General features: G+C 52.6%; 2 protein-coding genes and 1 long non-coding RNA gene across 13 annotated transcripts in view; 2 read left to right on the top strand and 1 right to left on the bottom strand.

Annotated features, from left to right (window-relative positions):
* The first annotated feature begins 1,842 nt into the window (after positions 1-1,842).
* SGK2 (serum/glucocorticoid regulated kinase 2) lies at positions 1,843-23,880 on the top strand. Of its 5 annotated transcripts, none has more exons than XM_081832750.1 (14): positions 1,857-2,303; positions 7,675-7,735; positions 8,127-8,176; positions 8,719-8,776; positions 8,979-9,062; positions 9,930-10,058; positions 11,270-11,382; positions 11,668-11,704; positions 12,713-12,799; positions 15,119-15,214; positions 16,147-16,302; positions 18,450-18,539; positions 22,179-22,378; positions 23,472-23,560. In XM_081832750.1, the coding sequence occupies exons 2-13, from the start codon at positions 7,700-7,702 to the stop codon at positions 22,341-22,343; spliced, it is 1,101 nt and encodes a 366-aa protein (XP_081688876.1). In that variant the 5' UTR covers positions 1,857-2,303; positions 7,675-7,699; the 3' UTR covers positions 22,344-22,378; positions 23,472-23,560. The 5 variants fall into 5 exon arrangements, with proteins under 5 accessions (XP_081688878.1, XP_081688877.1, XP_081688876.1 ...); XM_031029409.2 differs by having other exon boundaries at positions 1,860-2,303; positions 9,927-10,058; XM_006734498.3 differs by lacking the exon at positions 1,857-2,303 and adding an exon at positions 4,747-6,584 and having other exon boundaries at positions 9,927-10,058.
* LOC145723793 (uncharacterized) lies at positions 23,872-25,208 on the bottom strand. The gene is made up of 2 exons (XR_014149074.1): positions 25,075-25,208; positions 23,872-24,083 (listed from the first exon to the last, which is right to left on the bottom strand). It is a non-coding gene; the product is annotated as an uncharacterized LOC145723793 (long non-coding RNA).
* Positions 25,209-25,459: 251 nt separating this feature from the next.
* The window catches only part of LOC115940228 (intraflagellar transport protein 52 homolog), a 33,050-nt gene continuing 32,085 nt past the window's right edge, over positions 25,460-26,424 (top strand). For 3 of the 7 annotated variants that reach the window (XM_081832747.1, XM_081832749.1, XM_081832744.1), the window contains exon 1: positions 25,461-25,618. In XM_081832747.1, the coding sequence (XP_081688873.1) occupies positions 25,598-25,618 (21 nt within the window). In that variant the 5' untranslated portion in view covers positions 25,461-25,597. Of the gene's footprint in view, positions 25,619-26,424 lie in introns of all 7 variants that reach the window. The other 4 variants (XM_081832745.1, XM_081832742.1, XM_081832746.1 and 1 more) reach the window with 3 other exon arrangements.

Below are 26,424 nucleotides of genomic sequence, written 5' to 3'. Positions count from 1 at the left end.
CTGGGGGCCCATCTCTGGCCTATGTGTGAATTCCATTGGCCCAAAGGTCCTGCGTCCAGCTCGCATGGGTAACATATTTCCCCCTACAGATCCTACGCCCCTTATCCCCTACAGATCCTACATGCCTGTGGATGTACCTGCAGGTGTGAGAGGGGGAGGGTGTGTGCAGGTTGGGGATGTGGTGGGAGTGTGGGCGGGGGACCCGACAAAGCACAGAAAAGTGGGCGGAATGTCAAGGTGGAGGGAATATTCACAGAGGTGGGTGCCCATCGGTTCAGGCTCTGGCTGCCCTTCTCATCCCTGAGAACATGTCTTTGGCCTTCGTACCCAGACCACAGAGTCCAGCCAGCCGGCGGGAGAGGAGGGAGAGGAAGGGACAGGGAGGGTGGCAGGGGAAGGAGGAGGTGGAGGAGGAGAAGCACCTCTGCAGGGGGGGGCCTCGCTGCAGGAGGGGCCTCGCTGTTTTCTGCAGCATCACGGAGGGGAAGGGCAATTTTAAGCACCGCTGATAGCCATGTCAGTTGGTACCACTTTTTACAGTAATTTGGTAGATAGGTCAAAATTAACCCAGCACTCCCCACTGCAGGAGTTTATCAGACAGAAACAGAAGCGCAAAGCCACAGGATATTAGCACCACGAGGTTCTCTGCGGCCTTGTTAGAATTATTGTGAAATTGGTAACAGCCTAAATGTCCAAAAGCAAAGAAACAGTAAAGAGGGAACAGGGACAAGGAAATTAATCCCACATTATACAATGTGATGCAGACGTTTAAAAAAAAAAAAAAGCTGACTCTCTCCGCGTTGATAGGGAAAGATGCGTGCGAGAGAAAGTGAGTTGCTGAACGATATGTAGGGTATGGCCCGTTTTCCTGGGAAAATCATATGAGGTATGTAGATTCGGTTGTAGACAAAGGTCTGGAAGGATGGTCCCCGTTTAGTTCACAGCAGTTACTTCTGGAAATGAGACTGGAGATGGGTTCGAGGAGAAGCTCTCAATTTTTATTCCCCATTCTTCTGTACGCTGGACTTTTTCAATACGGTTTATGCAACACCATCATGGGAGAGTTTAAAACCTGGCTCTGGGAATGCAGGGGAGGAGGAGCTTGGTGGAGCCAAAGCGGGACAGCTCAGGACAGCTTGGGAAAGGGGCAGGACCCAGGGCTCGGCGCCGATTTGCTCTGTGCACTTGGGCCAGCTGCGGCCCCTCTCTGGGCAGAGGCCAAGTATTAGCCCCTGTGTGTGTTGGTGGAGGTGGGGAGTAGGGCATGCAGGGCTTCTCCGGGGCACACTAGAACGATTAAGAAGTTGCTGACATCCCAATGAAAAGCCAGTGGAGGAGGCCGCGTGACAGACCCCATGCAGTGGACCAGGCCTGCCCCTGCCCTGAGTTGGAACCCTCAGTCTGGGCGGCTTCAGATCCACCAGGAGAAAGCCTTCCTTCGGGGCGAGCTGGGGGGCGCTGAGCCCTGGTTCCTGAGCCCCAGGTCTCTGGAGGGCAGAGTGGAGCACAGGGCTCAGCTCCGCCGTGGTTCTCCTCCCAGGATGGTTCCCCAAGCGGTGCCCGAGGAGGTGAGCTCTGGGCGGCAGGCTCTGGGGCACGAGAGTGTGCCGGAGGTGTCCGGCAACAAGGCTGGCTTGGGACAGAATGAGCGGTCCGTCCCCGGGGGTGTCCGGGGAAGGGCTAATCTCAGAGGCTGGTGGTCCCCCCCAGAGAAGGGCCGGAGGGGAGTGCGAGACCAGCCCTTTCAATGGTCAGTCCTCCAGGCACTAAGGGAAAGGGGATGTGATTCCGCTGGTGGAATCAGGGAAGGCCATTTGAGGTCAGCATTTGGGCTGGACCTGGGTGGGGGGGCAGGGTGGGAGGCATTTCAGAGAATGGCAATGTGACAGGGTTGAAAGGGACCTCAGAGACCCTCCCTGTGAGGGTCAGGACACACGCCATCCTCACCAATCCACACGAGGCTCAGTGAGCTGAGTCACCCGCCCAAGGTCACACAGCTTGAATTGTGCAGTAGCTCTTTAAAGTTCAGAGGGTCCCCAGGGCTGGGCCTGTCTAGAAGCCAGTGGGTATGGCCGGGCGTCGTGATTCAGGTCCAGGGTTAATTAGTAACCAGAAGGCCCTGCAGCCAACTCCCAGCTGGTTCGGGAGCCAAGCCAGGGGGTGACAAGTCGCTCCTGACTGGGAAGATTGTCCGGTACGTCAGGGCTGGGTTTCAGGTCAGAGGGACCATGCAGAGAGACAGGAGGGCAGAGCTGCGGCCCGGGCTGCTCCCCGGGACCTGAGCTGGGACCCAGCGTTTTCAGGTGAGAGGCTCAGGCGTGAGCAGGACCCCTGCCTGCCGGCCTGTCGGGCTGCCAAACTGCCAAACGGGTTACCTGGCTGGCTTCGTTTCTGGCTACCAGTGTCCTCCCTTTCGTTCCTAGCACCCTCTTTCCTATTTCCCTTCCTTCCCTTTTCCTTCCTAATGTTCCTGCCATCCTCCCTTCCTCCATAATCCCCTTCCTTTCTAACTTCTTTCTCCTCCCTCCTTTCCTTCCTTCCCTCTCAACTGCCTCTCTGCCTCCTGGGTCACCTAATCTCCTCTCCTCCTAACTAATCCAGCCACACCCTGGCTTCCTTCCTTTTCTACATTCCTCACTTCTTCCTGCAATTCCAGGTCACAGGCTTTGGAGTCGGATTACCTGGGTTCAAATCCCAGTTACAGCGTTTACTAGCTCGGTGTCTTGATCAAGCCACTTCACCTCTCCGTGCCTCAGTTTCCTCCTCCTTAAAACAGGGACACGGGTGGCTTCTAACCCCTGGTGCTGTGGGAACAAAATAAGACCAAGCTGGTACTGGGTTGTACCGTCCTTGGTATGTCATTGGTATGCACTGGGCAGGCAGGCATGTAAATGAGTAAGTTATAGTAGGGTGAAGACAGGTGTTAGAGCAGCAGCGGGCACGGAGAAGGGGACAAGAGTTTATGGGATCGGGCAGCAGGGGGTGGTCTGGCAAGGCTTCTGGGGAAGGCAAATGAGGACAGATGCAAAGGGCTAGCTGAGCAGACCAGAATGGTGAGGGCAGCTCTCCAAGGAGAGGGAACTGCGTGACCCCCAGCCCCGCTGCATCCAGCAGGCCTCGGGAGGCGGGAGCAGGTCCGAGTCATGATGGGGCAGAGGTGTGCACGTCTGGGCTGTGGCAGTTAAGAGGAAGGACAGACTTGAGGGCTCCTGGAGGGACTTGGACCGCACCCCGCGGGTTCACAGGCATCTCTGTAGGTCTGGATAGTCAGGAGGAGGTACTGATGCCCAGCCTCTGGCCAGAAAATCAGCAGACAATGGTGCAGGTGAGAAAGAAGCCATAGGAGCTGCGAGCTGCTCAGGGGTGGGAGCCCCAGTCAAGGTGATGGGAGTGTGGCGGTGGGCAGTGCACGTGTCAAAGTTTCTCCAGGCCTTAGTACCTCAGTATTAAGTGAACAGCAACCCCTGGAGACATTTTACACCAAGGTACAAAGATAAAAATTAGCCTAACCCGCTGTCACCTTGGGGTGTAAACGTCCAGCCTTTTTTGGTGACTATGCACAAATGTAAATGTGCACGCATGTCTCTATTTTCTTATAAAGATGGTCTCCCTGGTACACCTACCATTTTGCAATGTCCTTTTTTTTTTGCTTGACATTGTATCACACATATATTCCCGTTCTGATTTACAAATCTATCGTTTTTCAGTTGGGTAATTTTCCATTTTATATATGTACTATCATTGATCTTATCAGCTCATTCCTGATTCATTAGTCAAATATGTACTGAGCCCCAGTCGTATTCCAGGTCCTTATCTAGGTGCTGGGGATTCAACAGAGAACAAGAAAATCTTTGCCCTCGTGGAGCCGATGTTCTAGTTCAAGACAAAGTAAAGAGTTGATGACAAGGTGTCAGAGTGGTATGTGTTAGAAAGTAAGACACAAAGCAGAAAAAGTGGATAGGGGGCGGGTGGGAGCGGTGCTATACAGTGATCAGCCATCCTGCTTTGCCCCAGGACTGTTCTAGCTTTAGCCCTCACAGTCTCACATCCCCCAAAACCCTCCGTCCCAGACAAACCAGGAAAATCAGTCACTCATAACCAGAAAAGGCCTCTCTGAGAGGGGACATTTGAGCAGAGGCCTCTGTGATGTTCCTGGAAGCCAGCCATGCCGGAGTCTGGGGGAAGAGCATTCTAGGCAGAGGGGAAAGGAAGTGCCAGGGGCCGGAGGCCAGAGGGCACTCGGTGTGTCTGAGCAACAGCAAGAAAGCATGGTGAGAGGGAGAGCATGGGGACCAAGGTGGAGACGGTGACAGGAGCCAGGTCACACGGAATCTCGAAGAACCGTGGTAGATTTTAATCCTAGGTGGGATGGGAAGCGACCGGAGTTTTTGAGCAGCCAGGTCACGTGGTCCGACTTCCGGTTGAAAAGTGGCGCTCCAGCTTTGGGTGGAGACACATTGTAGAGGGTAAAACTAACAATCAGGAGACGGTAGGGCAGCTATTGCGATAATCCACGCACGTGGTGACAGTGGCTCAGGTAGGGACATGGCAGCAGCACTGGGGGGTAGCAGTGCTCTCTGGATTCAGTGTGAAGGTAGAAACCCCCCCATGGGATTTCATGGTGGACTGGAGGCGGCTGAAGGTGCCATGTTTTTAGATTGAATTCCAAGTTGCTAGCTTGAATCTTAGAGCAGGTGGTAGATGGAAGACTGAGGGAGGAGCAGGCTGGGGCGGAGTGGAAGGAAAGTGAGGCAGGACTCGTGTTTTGGACGTGTTATGAGTGAGGTGCTTCCAGGAAACCAACTAGTGAACCCCTCAGGGCGCAGTTAGATATATAAGCCCAGATTTAGTGCAGGAGAGAGTCAGAACTAGGGAGACAGGTTTGGGAATTGTCGAGTAGAGCTGGTACTTAAAGCCGTGAACCCACTGTGATCGACTCAGGAACAAGTGTAGATAGAGGTCCGAGGACTGAACCCTGGGACAGACCACCGTTGAGTGGCAAAAGAGGAGGCAGATCCAGCAGAAGGGATGGAGAAAGAGCAGTTGGTGAGATGGAAGGAAAACCAGGAGCTCCAGAAGCCAAGTGGGAAGACCAGGTGTGCCCAATCCTCCTGAGAAGCTGGGCGAGCTGGGGCTGAGGAACTCATCACTGGCTCTGGAACGTGGGAATCACGGGCCCAGGGTCTCGGTGGAGGGCTGGGCTTCAAGCCTCTTTGGAATGGGTTCGAGAGAGAAAAGGAGGAGTAGAAACTGAATCCAGACAACTCTTTCAAGGAGTTTAACTGAAATGGGGGACAGAGAAGGGGAACCGTACCTGAAAAGGGATGTCAGGTCAGGAGAGGGAGTGCCACAGCCGGCGGGTGCTCTGAGCGGGGCACTTCAGTTATGATTATTGTTACCATTATTCTCCTGTTCTAAACAGTGCTGCTGAATAAAGGCCCTATCAGGGTCTTGTTATTGAAAAGAAATGTCCTTGTTGTGGGTATGTGTTTTGTCAACATGACATCCTGCCCATCTGTGTATTGGTTCAACATTTCTGTTTTGTTGAAAGAGGGAAGGTTCTGATATTGTTCACTTGGGTTTTCTTCGCTGGCACCCCCCGGTCCTCTGCTCTTCAGAGCCCAGAGAGGACCCCCGAGGCCAGTGGGCTCAGGTCCCTCCCTGGCCAACCTTCTTAGCCCTGGCCCCATGGATCCCTCCACTGTGGTGAGTTGCAGAGGTCTAAGTGTGGCATACGGTAGCCACACAGAAAGTTCCAGAAAGGCAGGGGCTGTGTCAGGCCCTGTCAACTCTTTCATTCCCCTAGAACACCCCTCACGAGCTCCTGGGGAGAGGAAGGGACCCCATGAGTACCTAAGTATTACACCACGCAGCCAGGCCTTCATGAGCCAGGGTGCTGGTCAGGACGCCAATTCCTGCCAGTTACACAGTTGGAGCTGTGGGCCAACCAGTCCTGCCCTGGAGACAGTGGACCAGGGCCCTGGAGCAGCCAGCAAAGAAGGGCCAGGTGCTCAGCAGTCAAAGGCCAAGGCTGGCTGGACTGGGCCAGACACCTGTGCCCTGAGATACCTGCAGATTCTTGGAAGGCAAAGTGCTCTCAGCTGCCGTGGATGAGTTCGCTGGAACCTTTATGATGATCTATCTACACCAGGCCTGGGTAGGCCCCAGGGAGCATGTCTTCTAGACAAGCCTCCTGCACACGCACACACACACACACACGCACACACGCACACACACGCAGCCTGAGCCACACGCTGGCACACATTCGAACAAGCCCCAGGCGTGAGCAGGGCATTCCTGCAGCTGTTGCGCACCCCTTTCCCCCCACCCCCCAGGGGGAGGCGATGTCCCCGAGGGAACCGAGGTCTCTGGTCCCATCTTAAGCGCCGCTGGATCCCACGTGACATCAACAGCCCCCGTGCGGCTGCTGCTGGCAGTTCTGGGCTGGGCGCTGGGGCCGGGCCGGCGCCAGGCACTAACACTTCGGCCCTTGTTGGGAGAACAGAGGGAGGCTCTCTTGTCCACGGCCTGTCCTCCGGCTCCAACTGCTGGTTCTTTCAGTGGCCTCTCCTCGGGCTGCGCAGGTACGTGGGGCCGGAGAGGCCAGGGCCCAGCAAAGGGGCCCACTGGGTCAGCCCAGGAGCAGGTGTGGCAGCATTGTGGGCCCTCGGGGGGGGCACGGACCCCAGGGCGCTGGCTGAAGCCGGGCTACACTTCCAATCAGGCAGCTCTGCAGCTCGTGCTCTCAGGGCCCCACAGGGCTGGGCCTTTTGGAGCAGCCTGGGCTAGGGGGATTCCCTCCTTTCCCCTGGGGTCACTTTGTCAGCACCCAAGAAGGCCATGGGGGTGGTTGCTCTAGGATCCTCCCTTGTAAAGACGGGTGGTTTTTATCCAGAGGGGCTAGGCTGCAGCCCAGGTCCCCCAGCGGGTCAAGGCTGTGGTCCTGGGATGTCCAGTACCTGCAGCCTCCGTGAGCAACTGAGTTCTTAGGGGGGGGATCTCAGGTCTTAGCCTTGGCCTTCCAAGCAGGGGTGTGCCGTGGGCATCCTGAGCCAGGGCCCGGACACACCAACCTCCTTCACCCTGCAGACAGGGAGCAGGAAAGACACTGTGCTCCTGGCTGCATAGACCAGCTGGTCACACTCTTCAGACAGACACTAGCCAGGTGTGGGTCTTCTCTCCAAGGCCCCCAGGGCAGCTGCCATTCTAGGGGCATTAATTAGAAGTCCATGTGGCAGGGAGATAATAGTCAACACAACACAGATCCCAGCTCAGGGCTGTCCACAGGAATTCAGGGTTGCATATGCCTGTCTGGGAGCCTGGGGAGCCCAGCCCTCCAGCCCTGGCCATCCTAGACTTCCAGAGCTGCCCTGGCTCACAGGGATCTTGCCATACTGGCAGTCCCCAACCCTTGAAAAGATCCAGCCTGGCAGGGTTACCCTTGGCCATTCCCCCTGGCTCTCTTGAGATATCTGATTAGAGAAGCTGGGTCCAGGGTACATCAGTTCTTGTCCCTTGCTGGGGTCATTGGCCTTGGGTGGGAGATGCTCAGACTGTGGCAGGTGCACAGGGTTGGGGAGGAGTGGAGAGCGCAGCAGTGCCTAAAGCCCTAGACAGATGACACTCCTTCCCCAAAAACAGCTGTCTCATGCCTGGTCCCTCTTGTGTCCCCAGAGCCCACCTGATTGCTGCTTAGAGAATGGACTCTAGCGGGGCCGGGACCCCTAGTCCTCAGGTGAGTGGGTCTTGGTTCCCCCGCCCACCACTAGGGGGCACTTCCTCCACAGGGGAAATCTGTGGAAGCTCAGGCCAGCCTGATGGGCCCACCTGGGGCAGGACTGGGGGTGCAGACAGGGGTCACTGTGAGCTCACGGGAAGTGGGCCGTTTGCAGGGTAAACAGGGCACAGAGTTGGGCAAGAGCTTCAAGAAGAAAATGGGGTGTTAGGAGAAGCAGATGAGATGGTGGATGGTTGGGTGGGTTGGTAGACAAGTGGAAAGAAGGAAGGAGGGAGCAGGCAGGCTAGTAGAAAAGGGAGCAGGGCCTAGGCCAAGGGAAAGTGGGGTGCTGAGGATCCTAACACACAGTCACTGCTGATCTTACTGACTTCTCTGTAAATGTCTTTAGCCCTCAAGGGCCAATGGGAACATCAACCTGGGACCTTCAGCCAACCCAAAGTGAGTTCTGGTCTCTCAAGCAACTTTCCTCCCTGGCTCCCCTCATACCTGACTCCTCTCATACCCGGCTCCCCTCTTCTTGAGAATCAGATCCAAGTTCTCTGGTCTACCATCAAGACCCTCTGCCACCTGGGACCCAGGACCGTCCCCCAGCTTTATCTCCCACTAATTCCCCAGCCTTTGCCCATGCTGAGTCACATGCCTCAAATGCACCCTAAAGTCTGCATTGTTAGCAATTCCCCACCCTTCAGGCCCTTCTCAGGTCTGGGTGGCCAGATCTCTTGCCTTCTATGCAGTCGTGTCTGGTTTTCTCCCCGACTTGCCTGTTGGTTACTCGACTGTGGATCCCCAGGGGCAGGGGCCAGTCCTCCATGCCCTCTTGGCTGGGAGAACATGGCATGCTTCAGTGGTGAGGAGGCTTGGCTCTTGGAAATCTCCCTCTATTCCCCAGCTTCCAAGTTCAAGAGAAGCCTGGATTTCATCTCAGGAGCCAGGTTTCCCAAGTTCACAAATGCTGACCTGTGCTCTTCCCCTCCCCCCAGTGCCAGGCCCACTGACTTTGACTTCCTGAAAGTCATTGGCAAAGGGAGCTACGGGAAGGTGAGTGACACAGTGAGGTTGGGAGGCCTGGGTCTTCCCTTCCCTGGCCTCCTCCACCCTCTGCCTGTTGCTTGCATGTGCAAAGCGGGAGCTCAGAACCTGCAGAATCACGGACTCGGGGCCAGAGCCAGGGGCTGATGGAGAAGTCCGAAGTTCAGAGGAGTCGGCCCCCATGGGGCCTTGCGTTTGTGCTTCTGCTCAGGTCCTGCTGGCCAAGCACAAGTCTGACGGGATGTTCTATGCAGTGAAGGTGCTGCAGAAAAAGTCCATCTTAAAGAAGAAAGAGGTACCAGAACTTGTGCTCAGGCATTTCCCAGCCTAGGGTGGTTTCCCGAGATGGGTCCCAGCTCTGAAGGACCCATGGGGCTGGGCGCGGCTGCGGTCATAGCAGACATAGGCCCAGGTGGTGCTGAGGGTGCTGACCCTTCTCAAGGAAGCTGGGCCAACTGGCTCACCCACAGGGCTTTTGGGAGGACGCCGTCCCAGCCCTCCACCTTCCCCCGGGAAATTCAGGGCTCCATGGCTGACAAGCCCTCTGCCCTGTCTAGCTGCCAGCCTCCCTAGATGTGAGGTGTTGGAGGCTTACTTTATACTCTCCAAAGGCCCCTCAAGCCACAGCCGACCCGGAGTTGTGGATTCTTCAGCTGACTTGAGTCTCTTTAATCCAGCCCCCTGAGGGGGCATGGAGCAGGCCCTGAGAGAGGATTGACTATCAATCAGAGGACTCAGGCGAGGGAATTAATGTTAACAAGGACATCGTGAGGGCACATAGCACATAGGGGAGGTGGCCTGGCAGCTGGCCTCGAATGTGGGGTGCCCAGGCAGGAAAAACAGCATGAACAAAAGCATGAGTGTGGCTCCTTTTATGCAGCAATCACGTCCGCTTACCTTATCACCCCAGGAGAGGGGGACAGAGGTCTCTCACTCGGGGGCTGGAGGGGCACCTATGAGGCTGGGGATGAGGCTGACCATTCAGAATCCTGCCTGCTGGGCTCTGAGGGCACTAAGGAGCCACAGTGGGTATTTGAGCAGGGGCATGAGAAGGTCCTGGGCAGGGCAACCCCATGAGTGAGTGAGGCCACATGGGCTGTGCCAGGGTACAAGGGGCTGTGGCGGGTTGTGACATGGACCCCTGCCTATGACTCCACAGCAGAACCACATCATGGCGGAGCGCAGTGTGCTGCTGAAGAATGTACAGCACCCCTTCCTGGTGGGCTTACACTACTCCTTCCAGACGTCTGAGAAGCTCTACTTCGTGCTCGACTATGTCAACGGGGGAGAGGTGGGTGGACCCCTAGGGAGGCTTCCCTGGGCTGGGCTCTTACGTGCCCGGTGTGTACCAGATTCTGGAATGATCTCCCCTCATCCTCACAACAGACCCATTTTGTAGCTGAAAAACTCAGGCTCAGGAGGTAACTCCCTTGCTCAAGGCCGCCCAGCTTGTCCCTGACAGAGCCAGGATTTGAATGCAAGTCTGTTTGGCTCCCGGCCACAGCATTTCTTGACTGCCCCCACGCAAGGCTGCCCAGACTCACTTCAGCACACCTGGGTAAGGCCAGAGTTAGTCGAGCTCTGCGGTCAAGATTTCCAATGCCCCTTTTTTATACCACAGGCCACCGGGTGGGGGTGATTGGTCCCTGGGGTAAACAGAGACCTAAGGCCACTGGGTGACCCAGAAGCACAGCTGGGATAAGTTGGGCTCTGTCCTGGACTTCACTCTGTCTCTCTGGGCAGGTGATCCCAGATTGAACCTGTGTGACCTCATGACTTTTGGCCTGATACCAAGAGGGGAGTTTTTGCTCAGGATCCCTAAGTCCCCTGGTAGAGGTAAAGGCCTCTCCAAGGCCAGCAATACAGACCAAAGCAATTGGCTCACAGGCAGACCTAGGCTGGGCTCAGTTTGACAGCTCTGAGCATCTTATTGCCCCGGGGGGAGGAAAAACACATCTTTGAATGACCCAGGGCCATTGGCCGCTCTGCCAGTTATGAGCTACATGGCCTTGGGCAAGTCACCCGACCCCTCCCAGTTTCCTCTTAGGTGAAACTGGCATCGTATTTGATACTTTAAAGGTAGTCATGAGAATTAAATGAGGTAAGAGATGTGAAAGGGTCTGGCTTCAAGCCTGGAACCCAGTAGCTGCTCAGTCCATGTGAATTAACCTCTCCTGCTGACACTTTGGACACCCACGACTGCTCTGTATGGTGGGGGCCAGCATGCCCCCCCTTTTTTTTAAGTAGGCTCCATGCCTAGCGCAGAGCCCAACATGGGGCTTGCACTCCTCACAACTCTGAGATCAAGGTGTGAGCTGAGATCAAGAGTCAGATCAGATGCTTACCCGACGGAGCCCCCCAGGTGCCCCAAGCATGCCCGTTTCCATCCGAGTACATCGCAGCTCAGAGAGCAGATGACTTGGCCAGTTGCCCCGCACCCTGCACTCTAGCAGCTGCAGCCCCCCACCCGGAGACCCTCTCTCACACCTCCTCCCCTTCCAGCTCTTCTTCCACCTGCAGCGGGAACGCCGGTTCCTGGAGCCCCGGGCCCGGTTCTACGCCGCCGAGGTGGCCAGCGCCATTGGCTACCTGCACTCCCTCAACGTCATTTACAGGTGAGGCCCGCCTGTGGCTCAGCCAGGCCTGGCCCCTCCCCACAAATGCCAGGGCTTGTGTGGACCCCTAGGTCCTGGGGAACTTGGCCCTTTGTCCGAGGAGGACAGCCCAGCAGTGGGAGTAGAGTAGGAGCTTCCTTTCTGGGATCAAGTGCCCATTCTCCTTGGGCTCTCCGTCCACATCTCTGTGAGCCTCCAGGAATAGTTCTCCTGCCAGGACCCCGGGCTCCCGGCTCTCCTCACTAAGTGAGACCTCACGGTGCTCGTTTCTCTTGTTTTCTGCAGGGACCTGAAACCAGAGAACATTCTCTTGGACTGCCAGGTTGGTGTGCGTGCGCGCGCGCGCGCATGTGTGTGTGTGTGTGCGCGCGCGGGCGCACATAGCTGCACACATGTGCTGTGTGCTTATGAGTGTGTGTGCAAGCATTGTACCTGCGTGCAAATGGGTAGGGATGCATTCGAGTATGTGTGCACATATGTGTGTGTGTGTGTGTACGAGGTCTGTGGGGGGTAGGGGTGGAGCCAGGTAGAGGCTCTTGGACTTTGTAGTCTTTCCATGTCTTAGACTGGGTCCCCTGGAAACAGATGGAGCGTTGAGTGCAGATGGTTATTGGGGAATGCTCTTAAGAAATCCAGTTTTAAGGGGGTGAGGAGGCAGGATTGGGCAGAGGAGGAAGCCCACCTGCATTGTGGTTGCAGTTGAGGAGGCCTTGGCTGATCTTACAGGGGTGGGGAGGGCCCAAGCTGGGGCGACTCTTTAGACCCATTCCGAATTGAGGCAGGGAGGCTGGGCTTTTGTGCCCCTGCATCGACCAGTCACTGGGTGTGGATTGCCCCTGGGGAGGGGCGTAACTTTGGGTGAGGGCAATGTCCCAGAAGTGGGGGGGGGTGGGCATGACAGCTCCTAAAGGGGGGATCTAAGCAGAGCCCCCCAGTATCCACTCACTCCATGACCTCCACCAGCCACCCACCTGCCCAGCTGCCCCAAGATAGGGTTCCTTTCTGAGACGCCAGCCCTCTGTCAAGGGAGCTGCCACCACCAGTCCCCTTCAGCAAGGACATTCCTGGAGCTGCCATGTTGTAGGGCATGGGTCTAAGTCTGTGATAAGCTGGGGGGGGGGACAGACAGTGCAATGCTATCCCCCCAGCTTGCCCCTTGTACTGCTCCTGGCATCCAGTCTAGGAGCTCTGGGTCTCTCAGTGGAGCCCATAGCCTGGGCCAGAGCCTATAGCTGACTCCACAGCTGCTGCCCTGGGGTGAAGCATCTGGGCTTTGGGGTTAGGCCTGACCATACCTTTAGCTTAGACCACCCACCCACCTCCTCTGCAGGGACACGTGGTGCTGACGGATTTTGGCCTCTGCAAGGAAGGGGTAGAGCCTGAGGAGACCACATCCACATTCTGTGGCACCCCTGAGGTAAGCCAAACCTTGTAGGAGAGGTCAGAGGCCAGGCCATGAGTGGTTGAGCTTCAACTCCTGCTTAGAGCCAACAGGTTACACCGGGGTGGGGGAGGCTCACTCCTGTCACCCAAGCCCTTGCCCTGAGCTGGCTGTGCTCTCTGCCTTGCTTTCCTCGTCCGTGTAATGGGGGCACCAGCTCTGGGGGCTGCTAGGGAAGCTCTGCAGCAATGCAGTCCTATAGAAATAGAAATAGCCGGGGCGCCTGGGTGGCTCAGTCGTTGGGCGTCTGCCTTCGGCTTGGGTCATGATCCCGGGGTCTGGAATCGAGCCCCGCATCGGGCTCCCTGCTCGGCGGGAGGCCTGCTTCTTCCTCTCCCACTCCCCCTGCTTATGTTCCCTCTCTCGCTGTCCCTCTCTCTCTGTCAAATAAATAAATAAAATCTTAAAAAAAAAAAAAAAAGAAATAGAAATAGCCATGCAAACCATACACTCAATGTAAAGTTTCCCAGTAGCCACATTTAAAAAGTAAAAAGAAACAGGTGGAATTCATTTTAGTAATATATTTTAATTGACCCAATATACACAAAATATTGTCCTTTCAACATACAATCAATATAAAATTGTTGAGATAGTTTATTCTTTTTTTTCTAACTAAGTCTTTGAAATGAGATCAGTCTCCTTTCAAGTGTTCGGTAGCCGTGTGATGAGTGGCTGCCATATTGGACAGCCTGCCCTACAGGGTGAAGTCCATGTGCGACAGGAGGGCTTGGCCTGACAGTTAAGATCAGAGCTTGCAAATGTAAAATGCTGGTCTACTCCCCTCTTCCAGCTGCCAAGAGCCTGGGGGGCTAAAATCTGTGGGTCTCAGCAGTAATTCATTCATGTCTATGTGTCCTGCCAAGGCCTCCCTGGAGCCTTGTGGTGAAAAACCTTCCCTGGACACCCACCAGTGTTGACCCTTGGACCTTGGACCCAAAGGGGTTCCCAGTTGACAGATATCTGGGTGGGGGCTGGGAGGCAGAGGCTGTAGGACAGGGAAGCTCCTCCTGATCTGGCATGGGACAGGACATTAGCTGCTCTATTGTTCTCTGCTAGAAAATCTATATCTCAGATCTCAGCTGGGCCTCCTCCATTTGGTTTTGGGGCAGCTGATGGACTGCTGATCTCTCTGAGCAAGAGCCATTGTCTGTGTTTGCATATGGCAGGGTGTCCCCTGGACAGAGCTGGTCTCCCAGAGCCTGACACCCCAGCCATCCCTTCCTTGGACATTGCCAGGGTGAGGAACAGGGCATAGGACACCCTGGATTGTGTAGGAGACATGGGGCCCCAACACGCCATCTCTTCCATAACTCTGCCACTGTTGTGTTGCCCGGAAGCACAGACAAGAGTACCCATGGTTGCTCCCATTGTTCAAGGCCTACACACATATCATATTACACCTAGATTAGCACAGAGCCTTAAAACAGCTCCCAGGGAGGGATCCTGCAACCCCATTTTATGGAGGAGGAAATCAGGGTTCTGGGAGGTTAAATGAGTCCTACGTGGACTCAGGTCTGGGTGACTTCCTGCCCCTCCCACACTCACACAGTCTCTCAAAATGGCTCCATCGGTTGCTGAGACCCCTTTCCTTAGTGGCAGAGACGCCAGGCTAAGGGGTCACCAAGACCTTGGGTTTGGCAGAAAGCACAGCTCTGCCTCGGGTCCTCTTCTTGTTGGAAGGCACAGCTCTGTGGCATGCATTCATCTGTCAATATGAGCTCACGCGTCACCACCTCTTTCCTGATTTCTACCCATCTCTCTGCCACTGAGGTTTCCAGGACAAGTATGGGCCCCGTTTACTTACACTTCACCATGAGTCTCCCCAGTGCACTGTGAGTACTCACAGGGCTTTCCTGTTCCCAGGACACCAATTGGATGCTTTTGTGCAAATCAGATAAAGGCACCCCCTTGGGCACATTAATTAGAAAAAGTTACTCTATTAAACATTAATCAAGTTGCCAGATATAGCCCTGTACTAGCATTATGGCTTGGTGAGTTAATCACAGCCAGGCTTACATCTCCCTATATCCTTTTGGCTGGTACTTCTGTATGGTGCCCCACTTACACAACTATACAGGGCGGTCCTGCCTGATCTCCCCTATGTCTCCAGCACATTGGCAAAGGGTCACGCACAGAGTTGGCCTTTGGCAAAGGGATGCTGATTGAACATATGCACAGCCAAGTGAATATCACAGCAGGATCAACCCCTGGTGATCTTTTCTTCTCAGTGCCCTGCTTACAACTGGGGAGACTGAGGCCGAGTATCTTTCATATACGTGTATTTCTCCTCAACAGTACTTAGCTCCAGAAGTGCTTCGTAAAGAGCCTTATGATCGGGCAGTGGACTGGTGGTGCTTGGGGGCAGTTCTCTACGAGATGCTGCAAGGCCTGGTGAGTGGGGTGTAACCATCTGCAAGGGACACGTGGCTCTGGGAAGAGATGGGGGTGGATCTCTCCCTTGTGTGGCCTCCTCAGGCTCCTCAAGGAACTGAATGAGCCATCTCTCTACTCCAACCTCAAAGAGATGATGTCAGGATTATGCATGTTTCTTTAATAGCATTAGTTCAGCACTTTACAACACACCATCCTGCATGTTACTCCCTTAGCACCTAGAAACAGCCTTTGGAGGCTGCCACTATAGGAAACGGAGTTGTTCTTATTTACCGAGAGGGAAACTGAAGTCCAGAAAGGTCTCAGTGCTGGTAGTTTGTGGAACCAGCCCTGGGGCCAGTCCTAGGCTGCCTGCTCAGCATAGGCGTTGTGTAGACTTACCCCAGCAGAGGTGTTGCTCTGGGCTGGCTTCGCCAACAGAGCGTGCGGGATATGAAAGAACGGGCTGTGGGGAGTCAGGAAAAGGAAGAGCCAGCGGAGGAGGCAGGATGAAGAGCCTCAGGAAGGAGTGGGCTCTGGGCACGGAGTGGGGCCTGGCTCTCTTCCTGGCCCTGTGGCTTAATCTCTCTGAGCCTTGTCTTATCCAACAAATTACTACCCGTCTTCAAAGATGGCTGTGCGGCTGGGCTGGAGTGATGAGGGGGAAAGGGTTCACTCTGCAAAGTGCAGAGTTGGTGCCCAAGCTGGGTTGAGAGAGCTGGGAGAGGGGGTGCTCCCGGGAGGCCCCCTCTCAGCCTTCCCAGCAGTCCTCTCCTCTGTGCCGGAAGCCGAGGTCTCTGTCTCTCTCCAGTCTGCGGCATGACCCACTGCACAAGACACAGTCTGGCCGAATCCTTCCATTACCTGGCTTTGCTCTAAGTCTCCCTGAGACCTTTCCCCACTTTAGCATGGATGAACCTCCAGCTTCTCTCTCTCTATCTCTCTCTCATCAGCCACCATTCTACAGCCAAGACATGACCCAGATGTATGAGAACATTCTGTACCAGCCACTACAGATCCCCGGGGGCCAGACTGTGGCTGCCTGCGACCTCCTGCACGGCCTTCTCCACAAGGACCAGAGGCAGCGGCTGGGCTCCAAATCAGACTTTGTAGGTGAACTGCTAGCGAGCACCGGTCCCTGATGGGGGCGCTCAGCTTCCTGCAGAAGCAGCTTAGAAGCACAGTGGTGTGCATCCAGCTGCCCTCCAAAACCAGGCATTGCGAACTCCTTCATTTGGAAATTCACAGCTGCTACTGCTTAATTGCTTCCTTCAGTCCAGTTCTTTTATTCAACCAATGTTTACTGAGCACCTGCTATGTGCCAGGCATTGAGTTAGGTTCTAGCAATTCAATGGGCCTGGGTCTCTGCCCTTATTAAGTTGATTGGGGGAGGGCAGACAGCAAACAAACATTATGGTATATAATTATTGCAGAGTGTGACAAGTACCAGGAAATAAATGAACAACGAGCCAAGACAGACAATAATGGGAGGGAGTGGATTTACACTAGCATGGTGAGGGAGGTCCGCTCTGAGGAGGTGACAACACAGGGCACAGCATATGCAAAGGTCCTGTGGCAGGAACAAGAAGCGTGGTCCACTTTGGCGGGTTTTGAGCAGGGGTATGGCAAGACTCAATTTCAGTTTTAAGAAATTCCTCTGGTTTCTGTTCAGAGAGAGGACTGGACTTGGTTTTTGCCAGTGCCAGGCTGGGCATTCAGGATATAGAGATGAGTAATTCACTCTTGATTCCTGTAATGAGTTCATGGTTTCTCTTTTATTAAAGTAGTACTCGAAAAATAATCTTACATTCTCTATTCAACAAAAGATAATTTGAATTTATAAAAGGAAGACCACAGTGCTTTTCTCCCTGGAAGTTTGCTTTCTCTTCTAGCAGAGTGGTTGTGATGCATGGACAGGCTACCTGGGTTCAGATCCCTCCTCCACCTTCCTAGTCCTTTCTGGTTGCAGGACCTTGGGCAAATTGCATAACTTCTCTATGTAAGCTTCAGGTTCTCCATCTGCAATAATAACACCTAGCTCACAGCTGCTATAAAGATCACGTGAATTAATTTATGCAAAGCACTTAGGCCAGTGCTAAGTGTTGGTACCCATAGCCACACATGCTGGATACCATGAAGTGTAACAACATTTAGGGCGTTTGCCTACCCATCCCTGGCCACCTTAAAGAAGGGGACTTTTATTTTATTTTATTTTTTATTTATTTATTCATGAGAGACAGAGAAAGGCAGAGGCAGAGGGAGAAGCAGGCTCTGTGCGGAGCAGGGAGCCCGATGTGGGACTCCCTCCCAGGACCCTGGGATCATGACCTGAGCTGAAGGCAGATGCTTAACCGACTGAGCCACCCAGGCGCCCAAGAAGGGGACTTTTATGAAGACTGGTGCCCTTCTTCTAAGTGGAAATTTGCATCTTAAAAAATATGTATGATTTTTCAAATAAGGTATACATTCCCATAGATCAAAACTCAAAGGATATGAAGATAAAGTCCCTCTAGTCCACCCAGTTCCTTAGTTTAAAGGCAACCATTGTTATCTGTTTCTTGGGTACTCAAGATATTTTGGATCTGGCTTTTTAAGAGGCGTGCAGGGCATGAGGTGGGGAGTGGTTGTGATGTAGGGATCTGGAGAATCATTCCTTGCGAAACACAGATAGAGAGGGTCCCACTGGGACAGGAGGAACTTGATGCTGACATTGGCTTAGATTAGGAAAGAAGTAGTGAATGAGGCCCAGGGCTGAGTCCTAAGTTCTGGGCCTCCAGGAACCTGCAGCTTTTCTTGAGGCTTTACTTCCTTCACCTTCCTTACTGAGCTGATGTGGTCTATTTTTCTGGTTTGCATTCTAGAAGAATCAAGATGCACTGAGGCAGGTGGGTGGGGTGGCAAGATCCTCTGGGAACCCCAAAGGCAAGTTCTGCACTCTTGTTCACTGACATACCACCACAGCGTCCCATGGTGCTGGCATAGAGTAGGCGCTCGGTAAATGGTTGAGGAATAAACGAATACTATGGGGGAGAAGGGTTTGGGTTCTAGGTGTGGTGAAGGGAAGAGACCTGGCTGCAGAACAGCCCTTTGTCCCAGGAAACCAGCTGGAAGTATGAGTTACTTTCCCAGTAAAGGTTTTAGGGCTTGACAGCCAGTTGCCAGTAGATTTAGAGCTCCCAGACATGGGAGGTGGGGTTGGGGTGGGGAGGAGTGCTTTGGGGAGGGGCTACTTGTGATCAGCACCTTCTTCCTGCAGCTTGAGATAAAGAGCCATGTATTCTTCAGCCCCATAAACTGGGATGACTTGTACCACAAGAGGCTGACTCCACCCTTCAATCCAAATGTGGTAAGAAGTCACTGTGTTCCCAGATTCTGGATTTCGGGGGCTGGTGGGAGCTTGGAGGGGATCCGGGCCGACTCTCTTTCTATAGGTGGGAAAAGCAAGGGCCCAAGGCCACACGGTAGGTTAGAGGCAAAACAGGGTCTAGACCCCAGAAGTCCTGACTGCCGGTCCAGCTCTGTGTGATGAGCCACGCTGCCCACCCCCCTTCATTCTCAGCACCAATAACCTTCATTGGAGAGCCCTTTACACTGTTTAAAGCACCCTCTGGGGGCTCCTGGCTGGCTCAGTCAGTGGACATTGCGACTCTTGATCTCAGAGTTGAAGGTTCGAGTCCCATGTTGGGTGTAGAGATTACTTAAAAATAAAGTCTTAAAAAAATAAGTAAATAGGGGCGCCTGGGTGGCTCAGTCAGTTGGGCATCTGCCTTCAGCTCAAGTCATGATCCCAGGGTTCTGGGATCAAGCCCCACATGGGGCTCCCTGCTCAGCGGGGAGCCTGCTTCTCCCTCTCCCTCTGCTCCCCCTGCTCGTGCTTTCTGTCTCTCTCACTCTCTCTGTGAGACACAGTGAGAGAGGGAACACAAGCAGGGGGAGTCGGAGAGGGAGAAGCAGGCTCCCCACCGAGCAGGGAGCCCGATGCGGGGCTCGATCCCAGGACTCTGGGATCATGACCTGAGCCAAAGGCAGACGCTTAACGACTGAGCCACCCAGGCGCCCAATAAATAAAATCTTTAAAAAAAATAAAACAATAAGTAAATAAACCCTTCTCTGTCACATAGCACATCCAGACGGAACCAAGCCCTGTAAAAGTTTTTTTCTCCTGATAATAAAAACGACATGTATTCATTATAGAAGGTGTGTAAAACAAGAGTTTAAAGCAGCAGGGAGGAAAAGCTTATTATCTCGCTGCCCAAGAGAAACTGCTGCTGGCATATTCCTTCCTGTCTTTTTCTGTGTGTTTTTACATAGGTCATACTTTATACATACAGATATCTTCTCCCCTTACCTTTCTTTTCTTGCTAGAAACAAGCTCATTATTTCCCCCAAATCATATAAAACTTTCTAAGTATCATTTTAAATGGCTACATAATATTTCAGCCCTCTGTTGGTGATATAATTTATTCAACCATGCTCCTAATGGTGAACTTTAGGTTATTTATCATTCTTTCTTTATCATAAAAGTACCGATGAACACCTTTAAGTGTGTATCTTTGCCTTGGGTTGATTATTTCCTAAGATGGATTCCAGGTGGGGAATTACCAGGTCAAAAGAATGTGAACATTTTTAGGTTTTTTCTTTTTTTTTTTTTTAAATTTTAGGTGATCTCTACACCCAGTGTGGGGCTTGAACTCAAGACCCTGAGGTCAAGAGTTGCTTGCTCTCCCCAACGGAGCCAGCCAGGCACTCCCTAGGCTCTTGATTCGCACTGCCTTAACTGTGCAGTGGGGAGTAAAATCCACTTCCTGTCAACAGGGTCGGCTGGAGAATTGTCATCTTCCTCTCTGCAACGGGTGCAGTTGTTACTGTTTTTATTTTTTATTTTTTTAAAGATTTTATTTATTTATTTGACAGAGAGAGAGATAGCCAGAGAGGGAACACAAGCAGGGGGAGCGGGAGGGGGAGAAGCAGGCTTCCCGCTGAGCAGGGAGCCCAATGCGGGGCTCGATCCCAGGACCCCGGGATCATGACCTGAGCCGAAGGCAGACGCTTAACGACTGAGCCGCCCAGGCGCCCCGTGCAGTTGTTACTGTTTTTAGCTTTGCAAATTTGTTAAGTAAAACATGGCATCTCATATTGTTTTAATTTCTTTTATAGTCAAGGTGGCTAGTGTTTAATTAGTGCTGTTAATTAGCGCTAATATTAATTAGCGGTGGTAGTATACATGAAAGGAGCCCCATTTGAAGCAGACATTGGAGGTTTACTCAGCCACCTGCAAAGAGTTCAGCAGTGTCAAGCTGCTTCCATCCGTGTACTCTGCACACCTCAACACTGCCAATGTTTGCTATTTACACCTCGCCTTTCGTGAATTACCTGTGCATGAATGTCTCTTTGAGCACCAGAGTCTTGACAACAGTTGTCAGATAGGATACACTCAGTCCAGGTAGCTGAAAAGTTTCTTTATCTGGGGGTGTAAAAAAGACCCTGATGTAAAAAAGACCTTTATCTGGGGGTGTAAAAGACCCTGGAGAGAGAATAATATAAAAAATGCTAGACAGGGAGGTAATAGGATGCCATGAGTGGACTTTAAAGTAAGACATACTGGGAGTGGATTCCTGGTTCTGTCACCTACCACTGTGAGACCTTGAATAAGTATCTTTAGCATTGATATCATTTGTAAAAAACAGAAAACATCTGTCTTGTCTAGGACCACACAGCTAACAAGAGCCAGGGCCAGGATCTACACTCTGGTCTTGGAACGCTGGTCCCTGAGCTGGGACCACTGTGCCCTGTGGCCTTTTTGAGAAGTTGGAAACCATGGTGTTTTTGGTTTTACAACCTGAGGCTTGCATACTCAAGCGGATATGCAGACCTTTCCACTTGCTCACCTGCTCACTTCAGAAAACCCGGGTGGCCTAGTATTCTCCAGAGACTGTGCCTTCCTCACAAAGAGGCTGATTCATTTAGCTCATGCTGCCTAACAAGCCACCCCCCAAACGAGGTGGCGTAAAACAATTTTGTATTTCACTCCAATTCTGTGGGTTGGCTGGGTGAGTTTTTTGGGCCGGTGCCAGGCCAGCTGGTCTCTGCTGCGCTCTCTCATGTCTGGGATCTAGAACTGCCTCACTCAAATGCCGGGCAGTTGGCCAGCAGCTGGGGCAACTGGATTCTCCTTCTGAGGCCTCTCCTACTCTAACAGGCTTGCCTGGGCTTGTTCTCATGGTGGCCCACGGTTCCAAGTGCAGCAGGAGAGAACAACTCCCAATGTGTGTTTCTCAAGCCTTGGCTTGCTTCACATCCGGTAACGTGCCATTGTCCCAAACAAGTCCCATGGCTAACCCGTATTAAACCCATACCATATTAAAGGTATGGAGAGCTAGACTCCACCTCTGGATGGTGGATGGAGGACTTTTGACCATTAAAGCTGATACACAGGTCTTCCTCCAAGATGGCAAAAGCCAGTCAGTCACTCTGCTACCATATGACCTTATTTGGTCTTCTTCATAAGGCCTATCAACACCCCAGATTGTCTTTTTGTCTATTTGTGTACATGCTCATTATCAGTCTTCTTCATAAGGCCTATCGACACCCCAGACTATCTATTTCTGTACATGCTCATTATCAGTCCTCCTACCCTCTGCATAGTATAGGCTCCATGAAAGCAGGGGCCCACTCTGTTTTGTTCTCCTGTATTTCCAGTGCCATGAACAGTGCCTGGTAGGCATTCAGTAAGTGTATATTGACTAGACTTGTCAGAGGGTTGGTGTGGCGCAGGCAGGGTGCCAGGAGGTTAGAGGAATTGATATGTGGTTAGTGGGCCACGTGGAATAAGATGACTAATGCATACACATACGTAAGTGACAGGTAAAGGTGGGTGTCCACGAGGCCCTCAGAGGGGAGGCCTAACATCCCTCTCAGGGCTTGTGGGTTCCTTTGGCAGCTCTGCCCGCCGTGTTCCTATCTCACCATTGGTTTCTATTCACAGACAGGACCTGCTGACTTGAAACACTTTGACCCCGAGTTCACCCAGGAAGCTGTTTCAAAGTCCATTGGCTGCACTCCCGACACTGTGGCCAGTAGTTCTGGGGCCTCGAGTGCATTCCTGGGATTTTCCTATGCACCAGAGGATGAGACCATCTTGGACTACTAGAAGAGAAGCACTTGTGTAGCCACTGTAGACAGCTGGTATCCCTCAGGAATTACCTTCCTTACCTTCTGCTTCTAGTAACAGAGACTCAAAGTAACAATGGCTTAAATAAGGTTACGTATATTTTTCCAGCACATAAAGGAAGAATGTTGTTAGGTGGTCCAAGGCTGGTTGGACAGGTCTTCAGATACTCAGAGGCTTTCTGCATTTCTGCTCTGCCATCCTCGGCGATTGGCTTTCAATATTAGGATTTGCCGCATTGCCACGGAGTGGTTGCTGCAGCTCTGGTCCCTGCTTCTGTGTCCTGGGCAAGGAAAAAGGAGGCAAGGAGGGAAGAGCAAAATAGCACCTTGACAGAGCTTCCCCAGAAGCCCCCACCAATGGCTTCTGCTCATTAGCCATCCACTCCTACCTGTGATGGAGGCTAGGATATGTGGTTTATTAGCTGGGCACATTATTACCCCTAAAAACACAGGCTCTAATACTAAGGGAGAAGGGGGAAATGTGGGGTAGGCAACCAGCATCTCTCTACCAAAGGACCTCTTGGTGTTTGGATTTTTATCTCCATGTGTAAAATGACAGAGATGTAATAAGCCTATAGGCTATTACTCAACATGCTCTAATTTTCCTCTGTTGATGGTATCTTTTTGTTGTTGTTGTGGGTGGTACTGGACATTGTTATTAGGTTTGCCTGCCTGACACCTGAACCCTTTCCTATGTCCGGGCAATCTCCTAGCTCGTGAGCCCTGATGAAGGGGAGTACTTACCTCTACTTACAGTAGCTGAAAATGCTAGATACTGACTTTCCCAGCCTCCTGTGCTGTGAGGGCCAGGCATGTGGCCCAGGGATGCACCTGTGCCAGATTTTGACTCAAGGAAGGGACTAGAAGCTTTCATGTGGTAACTGGTAACAGTACCCACAAAACCGAGTAGGATGGATCATATTGCCTTATTTCAGTGGCAAAGTGTTCTTTTTTTCACAAACCTGTGGTTCATCAGCTACTTCAGGGTGGGCTTATTGGCTTTTTGGCTTGTGGACAAGGAGAGAACTTTAACATCAGTGTGTGCTGGCGATTTTATTGCCTTTTCCTCCTAACCCCACTCTTTCTCTTCCTTTTTATTTCTGCTCAGCTCCTTGCCCCAGGAATAACGGGGGGGATGACGCTGGAAGACCATGGAAGACACACCAGTGACACTAACATTGACCTACTGGAGATCCAAGCTGGGTCAGGAAAAGTTACTGTTACCCTATGACATGTGCTGAGAACTTGGAAAGAAACACCCTGATTTGGTTTCCATCATAACAGCAACTGTTAACTGACAAATGTGGAACATGATGGAGAGGCCCACATTCTCCCAACTTCCCAAAGCAAAAAGCGAGAGTGTAGTTGTCAGGTAACAGGATAGTACTGTCAAAAGTACACAACCTGCTATGGGTTGTGAAACACATAATGCTTCCATGTGGTCTAAGATGGTAAAGTCACAAAATTTTCACCAGGATAGAAAATAAAAATGAAGAAGAACTATAATATTGAACTGATCATGCTTCGTCTATGTTTATTGAGCACGTTCTGCATTATCAACAATCCTCACAATAGGGACACCTGGGTGGCTCAGTTGGTTAAGCGTCTGCCTTCGGCTCAGGTCATGATCTCAGGGTCCTGGGATCGAGTCCCGCATCCGGCTCCTTGCTCAGTGGGGAGCCTGCTTCTCCCTCTCCTTCCGCTGCTCCCCCTGCTTGTGCTCCCTGTCAAATAAATAAAAAACAAACAAACAAAAACAATTCTCACAATAAACCGGCATTTAGAAATTACTGACCTCACTTTACAGATAAGGAACATTCAGAGAGATTAAGCAACCTGCCCAAGGTCACCCAGCTGGTACACGGCACAGCCGGAAATTGAACTTGGTTTTCTACGAACACTGACCGTACATCAGGCAGAAGGAACTCCAGACCTGTCCAAACCCTCAAGTGGCACAGCCTACACCCTCTCCAATGGGAACACATCACTTCCATCTTTATTAATTTTGCACCAAATTACAGCATCCCCATCAAGAGAATTCTCATCCTCTTCTCTTTTTTACCTCTGCAGCAACTGTAAAGGCAACGAGTTGCGTGTTTCAAGCTCCTAAAGCTGGTACTACTCTGTACCTATTGAAGATTGTAACAAACATAAATGTAAACCCAAACTGCCGGATGTCTCTGCTCCTGGTTTGGACCCGCGAGGAAGTGGCATTGCAGTCCACACTTTCTCAGGGCGGGCAAGGGGCGCTCCCCTGGAGGGAAGGGGGGCCTGTTTGTGGTTACCGGCGCCTGGCTTTTCATTTTGATGGCGATGGCAGGACAACCTCTATCTGGCTTTGCCTCTTTGGCATAGCGGCTCCTTCTCCAGCCCTTGCCTTAGTGAATATTACTCTTCTTAATGAGTATCAATCATATCTCTGTTCATCCTGGGCGCCTTTCAGACCAGTTCCGGGCCCTCACAGCTCCCTTAGTAATACCGTCTATATTTTCACTGTTTTGTAGGATCTGGCCAAGGTCTAACTCCCCATCCGGGGAGGCCCCGAGGGCGGCTTCACGGCCATATCCCGGGCCTGGCACGGTGGCGCTCAGAGATGCGGGGCTAATCAACGAGGAAGAACTATCTCGAGTGACAATTCGCACCACTAAACCTGCCCACCCTCCCCCGGGAAGGCTTTCCTGGGCTCCCAAGACCCCGAAGCCCTTCCACACCGTGCACGGAGCCGCTAATCTGAGTTCTGGGCACCCCCACCGCCGCGCAGGGTCCAAGCCGCAGAGCTCCACCCCGCTTCGCCCCTCCGCTCTGCACCTGCGCCCCTGGGGTCCAGGCTGGAGCATCTACCCCCGCGTCCCGCCGGAAGCCTTCGCTCTTCTCCCTCAGGGTGGAGCGAAGTTTGGGCCGTAGGGTCCTACCATTTTTATCAGTCTCTAAGAATACTTGATATTAAAGGACGAAGCGCGATGGGCTTGTCTTTGGCATAAAGTTAATTCACGTTCTCTTTGGGTTTACCCCCTCACCCAACATAATGGTACCTTCCCCTATTAGCCCCGCCCCCCGGCCTCCAGCCGCGTGACGCTCAAGGTGGAACGGCGCCTTCCGCTCAGTCGTCATCACGTTGCTCCGGGGGTAGGTCCACGCCGCAGTGCACGCCTGCCCGGCGCGCCGCCTCACCAGCGCCGTTGCTAAGAGGCCTTGGATACCTGGCCGCGGGATGCGGGGCGGTGTCAGGTGAAGATGGTGGTCACTGGGCCTCAGGTAAGAAGGACTCCGACTGTGATGAGCCGGCCGGGCCGTTGGGGCGGCCTGGGAGCGGGCGAGGGCCTCGCCGGCCTGTTCCTGAGGCCTCTGGGCCAGTCTTGCGGAAAATCGAGATTCATGGGGGTAAAGTAAACTGGGGCCGCGGATATAGGCCCGGATCCCGAACGTCGCACTGGGTTCGAATCCCGATCGCCTGCGACTGGGCGGATTTTTAGTCGTCTTGCTGAGTTTGAAAGATCATTGGACGAGGAATCGTAACATCTAGTCTCAAACCCTCTTCCTAGGAATCGTGCTTCTAGGAATTTGTCCTACAGCAAAAATAGTGGCAAAAGCAGAAGTATGTAAATTCCAGTGTGTTTGTGATAGCAAAATCAAGATGCCCATGAAGGGGGTGGTTGAGTTCATTATGGCATAACCACGCAAGAGAGGGTACAACCACTAACCTAACCATGAAGACTTTTCTTTTAGGAAAGTGGGAAAAGCTGGATACAATATTGTATATACACATTGGGAAGACAAGCGTATACACGGATGGTTGGAACGTGAAAAGATAGTGGCGCTGTGATCATGAGCCTTTTTTTTAAGATGACAAAATGACTTTAAATTTCAACTGGAATAAAAAGAAATATGTGAGGCTAGGCAGGAAAATTCTAAAAAGTAAGGACAATAAGGAGGGTTAGCTCTGCAGCGCCACCAGATAGTATAACATAAAGTTGTAATTAAAATAGTATGGAACTGAGCAGGAACTTACATGCAGATAGAATGTAATGGAATTCATGGGGCGCCTGGGTGGCTCAGTCGTT

Source organism: Leptonychotes weddellii, chromosome 10 (genome assembly GCF_054177405.1).
Source record: "Leptonychotes weddellii isolate Sample4059 chromosome 10, ASM5417740v2, whole genome shotgun sequence".
In the NCBI taxonomy this organism is placed as follows: domain Eukaryota; kingdom Metazoa; phylum Chordata; class Mammalia; order Carnivora; family Phocidae; genus Leptonychotes; species Leptonychotes weddellii.
This window is presented reverse-complemented; position numbering and strand designations above follow the sequence as displayed.

Coding starts and splice junctions, on each gene's coding strand:
- SGK2 (XM_031029409.2), top strand. CDS start 7,700: ATGGACTCTAGCGGGGCCGGGACCCCTAGTCCTCAG. Junction 8,177..8,718: donor GGACCTTCAGCCAACCCAAA/GTGAGTTCTGGT, acceptor CCCTCCCCCCAG/TGCCAGGCCCACTGACTTTG. Junction 16,303..18,449: donor TGGGCTCCAAATCAGACTTT/GTAGGTGAACTG, acceptor TTCTTCCTGCAG/CTTGAGATAAAGAGCCATGT.